Source organism: Peromyscus leucopus, chromosome 14, assembly GCF_004664715.2.
Source record: "Peromyscus leucopus breed LL Stock chromosome 14, UCI_PerLeu_2.1, whole genome shotgun sequence".
Lineage (NCBI taxonomy): Eukaryota > Metazoa > Chordata > Mammalia > Rodentia > Cricetidae > Peromyscus > Peromyscus leucopus.
In genome coordinates, this window is record NC_051075.1 from 90,950,214 (window position 1) to 90,959,858 (window position 9,645).

Genomic DNA, 9,645 nt, shown 5'->3' on the forward strand with positions numbered 1-9,645 from the left:
TCTAGGCAGGAGTTACCTGGTGACAACCTGTCTCAAAACAGTAAACCCAGTTTTAAGCACAGTGAAAGAGAGACACAAATCCATCATCTCTGATGAGAGCAGTTTCTCCTTGAAAAGTTCAAGAAATCAATGTGTCAGAGAAGTTAATGTGCTACCCTCAAACGTTAACTATTGGGTTTCCAGTGAACTGAGTCCACTATGAGGACTATGAGGTCCTCTGAAGTCTTTGGTTCCATCACTCTTGTCGGAGTGCGAAGACAGACAGCCCTCGGGCTGGAGAGATGGCTCAGAGGTTAAGAGCACTGGCTGTTCTTCCAGAGGTCCTGAGTTCAATTCCCAGCAACCACATGGTGGCTCACAAACATCTATAATGAGATCTGGTGCCCTCTTCTGGCCATTCAAAAAACTGTACACATAATAAATAAACAAATCTTAAAAAAACAAAAAAGACAGCCCTCTGCAATCAGTAGGCTCTCTCCTTGAAATGAGGTAGGAAAACAGTCACTAAAAATAATGTCAGCCAGGTGTGGAGGGCACACTCTAATCTCAGCACTCAGGAAAGCAGAGGCAGTAAGATTACCCACGAGCTCCAGGCCAGCCTGGCTACAGAGCAAAACCCTGTCTTCAAAAAAATCAGGCCGGGCGATGGTGGCGCACGCCTTTAATCCCAGCACTCAGGAGGCAGAGCCAGGTGGATCTCTGTGAGTTCGAGGCCAGCCTGGACTACCAAGTGAGTCCCAGGAAAGGCGCAAAGCTACACAGAGAAACCCTGTCTCGAAAAACCAAAAAAAAAAAAAAAAAATCAGAGTGTGGTAACACACAAGTCCCAGCACAAGACAGGTAAGGCCAAGAGGATCAGAAGTTCAAGGCCAACCTACTCTATGTAGTGAGGCTGGAAGCTAACCTGAGCTATGAAACTCTACCCCTAAAAACAAAATCAATTACGATGTTTTTAATATTGTAATGAAGGCAGAGGAATAAATTCACTCCATCTATGTACTACTGCTACATACACTAAATGCACCTTTTCATCTAGAACATCAGTTCTGCAAGAGAAGTGAGACAACACACCGTTTGTAAGTTTCCTTCTATGATGTAACACTCCGCAAACCAGGAAGAGAAAACCACTCAGATAGCTGAAGTAAACAGTCCTTTTGCCTCAATCTAATGCTGCAACTTTTTAAAAAATGTGAAAACGACGATTCCGATACCCATAGGAGAGAGGTCCTTCTTTCATTAGCTATTTGCAGGGTTAGAATGAGGCTGGAAAGATCGTTCGGTACTGTTCTTTCTTCCAGGACCCAAATTCAGTACCCAGAACCCACAACGGGTGGCTCACAAAAACTGCTTGTGCTCTAGTTTCTGAGAGATCCCACACCTCTGGTGTCCATGGGTACCTGAACTCACCTGCACATACCCAGACACAGGAACACACACTAAAATAAATCCCCTTTTTAAAGTGAAATACCTAAGATGAGAAGGCTACAAAATGCACTGAGTCATGTTGGCTTCATCATTTTAGAAATCTGATTCTGACTTTGTTTCTTATCTCAATAGTGCTCGCTCGCGCTCTCTCTCTCTCTCTCTCTCTCTCTCTCTCTCTCTCTCTCTCTCTCTCTCTCACACACACACACACACACACACACACACACACACTAATTTTTTTTTAGTACTTCTAAATATCCTCTCACAAAATGATAATTTCCTATAATTTTCTTAGTTATCGTCTATCTGGAAAGCAAAGCTGGTAATCTAAGGTTTCTATATACATTCTTGTCGCCATGTGTTGGTGTTTACACCTGATTACAGCGAGAAAGGCATCCGCTGTCATCTAGTAGCACTAGGGTATGACGAGGATCCACCTGAGCTGCCCACTACCATCCACAGGACAGTTTACACAACTGTTACCTGCCGCACCTACCTCTATTACTCTGTGACAGCCCTTCAGATGAACTTAGAAATTTCTAAACACTGCTTTACATTAATCTCTATGTCACCCGAACTTGAGGTCAGCCTCAGAGTCAGATGCCAAAGGCAACAGCGGACTGTCCCAGGAGGAGGCATCTCCACCCCACCCAGGGCTCTCACATCTGCCAGAGTTCAGACTCAATGCAGTCGTGCTGCTCACGAGGGCAACATCAAAAAGAAGCCACTTCCTGTGAATCAAACTAAGGACCTCGAACGCTTCTAACTGTGAGACTGAGACAAACATGAAGGGCCCAACCACAGAGGCACTCTTTTACAATCCCTGGTCTTTCAGTGCAGAAGACCAAATCACAGTGAGCAATGGAACGAACTGGCCATCAGACTGGAACACGCTACCCAGCTCTACCAAGAAGACAAATGAAGCCCTGGATATTGCTTCACCAAAATTATGCACTAAAAAATAGGCATGGCACTGTCATCACACTACCAATGTGCACTAGGTTTCACATGTCACTCACAAAGGCCAATAATATTATAGAGATGAATCTGTCATCACTGTGATTTCATTTGCATATCCAATTCCATCTTCACAAATCCACCTTGAAGGTGCACAGCTGTTACTTCCAACTTATCAATGGGAAGACTTGAAATCTCAGTTACTTGTTCATCATTGAACACTGTTTTCCTTTGCAAGGCTCGCTGGAGCTCACTGGCAATATGAACTCAAGGAAGAATTGAGTAAGTCAGTGACAAGTACTAAGGAAAATCAGACCATGTTCTCATATAATCAAAGAGGAAAATCTGCAACTCACGTTACTGAAGTCCACAGAAAATCCTACTGACTCAACAGCTTTTCACACAGTAAATACCCTTCCTAAAAACCCAAATGAAACAAAACAAAAACTCCAAAGCATATTAGTTGTATGCAATCCTTCCATGTCACAGGACTAAACTCCATCTCTGAACTCAAACCTGATGATGACTTGGTCCCATTTAACTGCATAAGGAAAATGGTCACTACTTAAACCAACCTATTTACCTGCCTTAATCTAGTCAAATCTGATTGTTACTAGGAATAAAGACCTTTAGCAAAGGGGCAGTGATGGCCAGCTTTTTGTCATTTTCCAAACCACAACTTAAGGGCTTTTACAATTCATATTCAAATAATTTCAAGTTAGTTAAAAATACAATTTCACCTAGATAGCAATACTGTGGAATCTGGCAACTCAGACATATTAATCTAGTACAAATGTTTCTTACACCCTGTGAATGGCCCCAAAGCCTAATCACACTAAAACCAACACAAAACAGGCTGGAGAGATGACTCAGTGGTTAAAAGCCCTGACTGTTCTTCCAGGGGACCTGGGTTTGATTTTCAGGACCCACAAGACAGCTAACAAACCAACACAAAACACACAACTTAACAGACAGAAAATATTGAAAAGAAACTGAAATGTGGGAGGAAAGCTCCCAAGACAACCTAAAAAAAAGATTATGAATACTACCATCTAAAAAGCAAGAAAGGGCTGGGCAGTGGTGGCCCATGCATTTGATCCCAGCACTCGGAGGCAGAGGCCAACCTGGTCTACAAAGCGAGTTCCAGGACAGCAAGAACTAAACAGAGAAACTTAAATTTTTTTTTTAAAAAAAAGGAACAAAGGCTTCGCAGATAAGAGCTCAGGCTGGCTTGGAGCTGCACTCAGGAGTCTAAGGCAGGAAACCTGCAGCACCCCCAGCCCTTGGACACAGTAAGACACTATCTAAAAACAAACAGGTGGCTGTGGTGGCACACACCTTAATCCCAGCACTTGGAGGCAGAGGTGGATCTCTGGGAGTTCAAGGCCAGCCTGGTCTACAGAGCCAGTTCCAAGACTACAGAGAAACCCTGTCTCAACTCCACTCCCCCTCCCCACAAAAAATTCAAGGCTACATAGCCAATTGTAGATTCCAGGGCTGAAGAGATGGTTAAGAGCAAATATTAGAAATTCAGTTCCCAGCACTCACATCAGATGGCCTGGCATTGCACACACATGCTATTCTTACAAACTTGGAAGCAAAACACACGAAAATAAATCTTAAAAAAAAAAAAAAAATGCCATAGGGAAAAGAAAAAAAATGCCTGCATTTCTCCCACTACAGAAAATACAATAAAGCATGAAGTCAGCTTAGTCTCACACCCTAGAAAATCACTTTCAAACTAAATAGCCTTTGAACTCTATTCCCAATGCAAATATAAGTGTCTGTTCTGAACAAAACTGGTTCTAGGGTTTGTTTGTGATCATCCTGGGGATTGAACCCAGGGCCTCACATACATTAAACAAGCACTGTACTAAAAAACTTACATTCCCAGACCTTTTTATTTGGGAATATGGTCTCACTATACTGCCCGGCTTGGTCTCAAACTTGACATCCTCCTGCTTCAGATTCCAAATGTCTGGGGTGCCACCGTTGACTGGAATTCCAACTTTAGTGTAAGAGGGGTTAAAACAGCATTAACAGCAGGGCTTGGTGGGACTCAACGTGACCACAGTGCTTAGGAGGCTTAGGCAAGAGAACTTACCATGTCCTGGGCTATGTAAGTAGTATGAGGCCAGACTGAGGTGCACAGCAAGAAAAAAGGCAAAAGCACTTGCCAGCATTAACTCACCTCACAACTTCCGCAGTGCCCCTGTGACTCCAGTTGTCAGAATGGTAAACTATTCAAACCAGCTACACGTGATAAGAAATCTGAGGCCTATTAAGACTGGGACCTTAAAGCTGAGCGGTGGTGGTACACCCCGAGCTCAGGTGTCAGAGGCAGGCAGATCTCTGAGTTCAAGGCCAGCCTGGCTTACAGAGAGTTTTAGGTCAGCCAGGGCTACAGAGAAACCCTATCTCAGAAAACCAAAGGGGCTTCAAGACGGTCTCGTCGGTGCTGACATTTCAAGAATTACGTGACCTTGCTAGAAGACGCAAAGCACTAATTGAGAGTCATAAATTGGTTGCCCATCCTGGGGTACAAGCAGCTCCATATGGTTAAGAAAGCAAGCGTGGGGGAGTGCGGTGCACAATTCACCCCTCAACAAAACAGCCCAACTAGCGGAGGTCTAGAACTCCAGCGCTGCCCCTGGCAGGGTTGGGACCAAAGAGAGGTAAATATGTACAGCCTACTCGCAGCTGCTACAGAGGACAAGCCCGCGAGCCTGACCAACGCCAGGGAGGGCCCGGACGGGAAGGGTGAAGAACAGGAAGAGAAAAGGGGGGTGGCGGGGCAGGACGGCTTTGGGGCTGACGAGGAGCCCGTCTCCCGGCTGCACGCTGGCACTTTTCTATTCCTGACACCTGGGACTTGCGGGCGGCCGCAGGGTGACGCACGCGGCACCTCAAGCATATGGATGCGGCCGCACCCGAACCCCAGGGCGCCCAGCTCGGAGCTCGCGGGGGTGCTGCAGCCTGCAAGCCCGCGCCTCACGCCCGCCGGGTCGCGCCCTCCCCGCGAGGTCGCCCGAGCGCGTGAGGACCGCCAGAAGACAGCCTCCCGGCGCTGCCCCCGAAGGCACGAGCTGCAGTCCGTGGCCGCCCCGTCCTCCGGACCTGCGCCCCGGGGAACCTACCTGAAGGCAGCGCCTCCTCCGCCCGACCGCGCCGGCTGTCACCGTGGCGGCGTCCGGGCTCTAGACGCCAGTGACGCCTCATAAAAACAACAACCTGCTCGCGGGCGTCCGCAACGGGGAAGCGGCGGCTGGCGCGGCGCCGCGAGGCATGCCGAGACTTGTAGTTCGCCCCTGAGCCTCCCGCCGGCCAGCGGCGGGGAGAAAGAACTACGACTCCCGAAGACCCGTGCGGCCCGCCTCCCTGAGGCGGCCGGAAGCTGGGCGGGGCAACCGCGGATCCCCACAACATCCGGGCTCCCACGCCTGCAGCCAGTTGCCATGGAGACCGGCTGCCACACTGGAAGGCTGAAGATTTCCACCCATTCTCTCACTCCCCAGATCTGGCGGTTTACACGACGCGAATCGTTCTGGCTTCGTCCTGGCTGCGGCTTTCCGTCGGTTCCGTGAGAAGACCGGACCGTGTGCCCTCGCCAGACTTCTCGCCATCAGGAAAGAGCTGCTTTTGCAGAAGAGATTTAGAAGATGGAGTGTCAGACCGACTGCGGCTTGGTGGGTTTGGGCGGAAGGCTAGACTGCTTTTGAAAGTCAAATTCTTTGATAGTGTTTGAGGCACCATCTGCTCCCACTCACTCACCTAGTTAGTCACCAGGCTTTTACATTTACAAGTGTAAATGCACGATCCACTAAGTAATTATTGCTAAGTAATTATTGCTCTAAAGGTGTAAAGGCGGCACCTCGCTACAAACTGGTGGTGGTTTTGACCAGGAAGGTTTTTTGTTTTTGTTTTTGTTTTGTCTGTTTGCACTCGTAGGGATCTCATCCAGGGCCTTGTGAATGATAGGCAACCGCTTAACTACAGAACTACATTCCCCAGCTAGGGGAACCTAGCTTCATTTTAATATCGTTTATTGTATGCCCTGTCTACAAGGATCGGGGAGGGGGAACGCAGTGCACTCACACCAGAGGAAAGCTAACTTTCCTCCATCCCTTACCTAGCTAAGGAGTAAATAATAAAGGAAGCCATTCAAGTAGCTGATGTTGGGCAAAAACTGGTTTCACAATTAGACCTGATATTTGTGTTGCTGCAACCAGCGACTGAACCTCAAGCCTCACACAAATTAGGAAAGCACTCTGCCAAGGAGGTATTATCCCCAACCCTTTGTCTTTGTTTGGGTGAGAGTAGTTTTGGGTGGTTTTTTTGTTTTGTTTTGTTTTTAATTTTATTTATTTATTTATTTATTTATTTATTTATTTATTTATTTTACAATACTATTCAGTTCTACATAATAGCCACAGATTCCCTTGTTCTCTCCCTTCCTGCCCCCTCCCCTTCCCCCCAGCCCACCCCCATTGTTTTGTTTTGTTTTTAAGACAGAGTTTCTCGGTGTAACTCAAGCTGACCTCACATTCTCTGTGCAGCTGACACTGAACTCCATAACCTCTTGCCCCTACTTCCCAAGTATTGGGATTACAGGCCTAAGCCACCACACCCTGCTCTTAGAACCCCTTGAAGAGGCTAAAATTCAAATAACAAAGCTGCTTTTACAGTGAGTAGGGTAAAGTGGTGGTTACTTTGATTGGCTATAAGTATCTTCAATTACAGTGGAGATCTAAAAGATGTAAGTCGATAGCATCATCCCCTGATTTGATAGTAGATAAATCATCCAGTGATTTGCATTATTTGAAGTGACTTTTAAAAAAATTATTCAATCTGGAGCTGAAGGGGATTGAGTTCTAGTGTCAGTAGTAGCAAGGGTGAGTTGATGAAAACTGGAGCCCTCAATAACTTAAGTGGATAGTAATTACCAATGAGAGCCCAGACCTAGAATCCCAGCACTATAGAGGCTAAGGCAGGAGGATTGCCAGGAGTTTGGGGCCAAGTAATTATTGGGACCTGTCTCAAAAAAATCCATTTATCCAGCATTTTAATGTTTATATTCAATTTTCCTTCAAATGAGCCCAAAATCTGTGGTTTGGGTTTTGTTGATGGTTTTAGCCATTTTTAAGTGGGCCACATCTAGATGGAAGTTTCTGCCTTACACCACACTCTTCTAGTATTCCAATTTCTAGATTTTTTTTTCTGAGACAGAGCCTCCTGTATCTGAGGGTGGCCTCTATGTCCTTTTGTAACTTTGGATGACCCTTCTGATCCTCTGTGGGATTACAGGTAGGAGGACCTTTCATGCCCAGTTCATGTGGTACTGCGGATAGACCCCAGGGCCTCTTTATATGTTTGTTAGGCAAGTATGCTACCAACTAAGCCACATCCTCAGCCCCTAAATTTGCAATTTTTTGTTTTTGTTTTGTTATCCTAAGCAGGGTTTCTCTATGTAGCCATCCTACATTGGCTGTCTGGAGCTTGCTCTGTAGACCAGGCTGGCCTTGAACTCAGAGTTCTGCCTGCCTCTGCCCACCATGTGCTGTGATTAAAGGGTGTACATGTGCTACACCAGAGCCAACTCTGCCTTATGAGTATCAGTAAAGTAAGAAAACCAGCCAGGAATGGTGGCTAACTCTGTAACCCCAGTACCACTTTAGAGAACATCAGTTCACAGTAGTAAACCACACTATGCTATGGCCTCATTTTTAACTGTGTAGGTAAAAATGTGATGGAGCTACTACAGGAATTTCACAGCCAAGCATGGTGGCACAAGCCTGCCACGCCGGCACTCAGGAAGCTGAGGCAGACGTAGTTCCTTGAGTTCAAAGCCAGTCTGGGCTACAGAATGAGATTGTGTTTCAAAGAACCACAAAGGAAATGATGGAGTGTCAGCAACACTGGTAGACAGCACCCCTCTATCATATTAAGCAGCATGAGTGCTTTCCAGAAGGCTCTTGGGGGAGAAAGATTATTGACTGATGAAAACAGATTCCAGCATTAAGTATAAAGCAAGGCTGGAGTTATTAGGAAACCAATTGAGGTTTTGTAGGTTGCAGCACAGATACTAAGAGAAGGGGAGAGCTGTGTAAGAAGGACAGCAGCGTACATGTTGGATGGGCCAGGGCTGCTCGGAACAGAGGCCTCGATAGATGACTTCACAGCAAAGTCTGTAATTCGGTGGCTTTTTAAGTTTCAGTGGCCAAAGGATTTAAAAGATTAAGTAAAATGTAGTCAGATGTGATGGCCCATGAAATGATGCTAATGCATGGAAGGTTGAAGACAAGATGGTCAAAAGTTCACGGTCATCTGCAGTTACACATAGAGTTCTAGACTAGTCTGGGCCACCTGAGAACCTTTCTCTAAAAGAAAGAGAGAGAAAAAGCCAGGTATGGTAACCCTAGACTTTAATCCCAGCACTAGAGAGGCAGACAGACCTGTGTGAGTTACAGAACAGCCTAGTCTACATAGTGAGCTCAAGGATAGCCAAGGCTACATAATAAAACCCTGTCTCAGGAGAGAGAGAGAGAGAGAGAAGAAGGAGGAGGAGGAGGAGGAGGAGGAGGAGGAGGAGGAGGAGGAGGAAAGGAAGGAAGGAAGGAAGGAAGGAAGGAAGGAAGGAAGGAAGGAAGGAAGGAAGGAAGGAAGGAAGGCATGCTAAGAAAAGAGGCTATGAAAAGGTGAAGGGTGAGGGGAATAGGCCAAAGTCTGCTCCTGGGTAACTGAGGATGGTTTTATGTGCCCTTTAGGATAAGAAAAGTACTTTGACTTCAGATGAAGAAATGAAATGTGAACCACCGACTCCATGTGTGAACCCTGGCAACCCTGTGTTTTCCTGTATGTTGGATCCTAAGACACTCCACACAACCACCTCACTGTCCAAACCACAGATGATCATGTACAAAACCAATTCCAGCCAGTATGGTGCGTTCTCACCCAGGCCCTATTTCTTGCCCTGCAAGTACACTCCAAAGGAGCAAGTGTTCTCCAGTCACATCAGAGCAACCGGGTTTTATCAAAACAACAGCCTAAATACTGCCCCTGACAGAACCAGAACCATCGATTTTCCTAATTTCCAACATACTCTATGAGAGCACACCCTCCTGACACCTGAAGATAAATTGTCCTCGAGAATGTTAGTTTTTAAGTCTAGAATACCTCATTTTTGAACATGAAAAGATTTTAATAAAGATATTAATACATGTTCTAAAAATACTTTTAAGAAATAAAAAAAAATGTAACCGATAA

The 9,645-nt window shown here is 46.0% G+C and overlaps 2 protein-coding genes across 6 annotated transcripts in view; one reads left to right on the forward strand and one right to left on the reverse strand.

Annotated features, from left to right (window-relative positions):
- Positions 1–5,680, reverse strand: part of Ccpg1 (cell cycle progression 1) — a 34,315-nt gene extending 28,635 nt beyond the window's left edge. The window contains exon 1 of one of the 5 annotated variants that reach the window (XM_037210951.1): positions 5,520–5,680. The gene's annotated coding sequence lies outside the window, so the exon portion shown is untranslated. The remainder of the gene's footprint in view (positions 1–5,519) is intronic. The other 4 variants (XM_028865334.2, XM_028865340.2, XM_028865350.2 and 1 more) reach the window with 4 other exon arrangements.
- A 63-nt stretch (positions 5,681–5,743) lies between these two features.
- C14H15orf65 (chromosome 14 C15orf65 homolog) lies at positions 5,744–9,645 on the forward strand. The gene is made up of 2 exons (XM_028865402.2): positions 5,744–6,068; positions 9,147–9,645. Exons 1-2 carry the CDS (start codon positions 6,042–6,044, stop codon positions 9,486–9,488), a joined length of 369 nt encoding a protein of 122 aa, XP_028721235.1. The 5' UTR covers positions 5,744–6,041; the 3' UTR covers positions 9,489–9,645.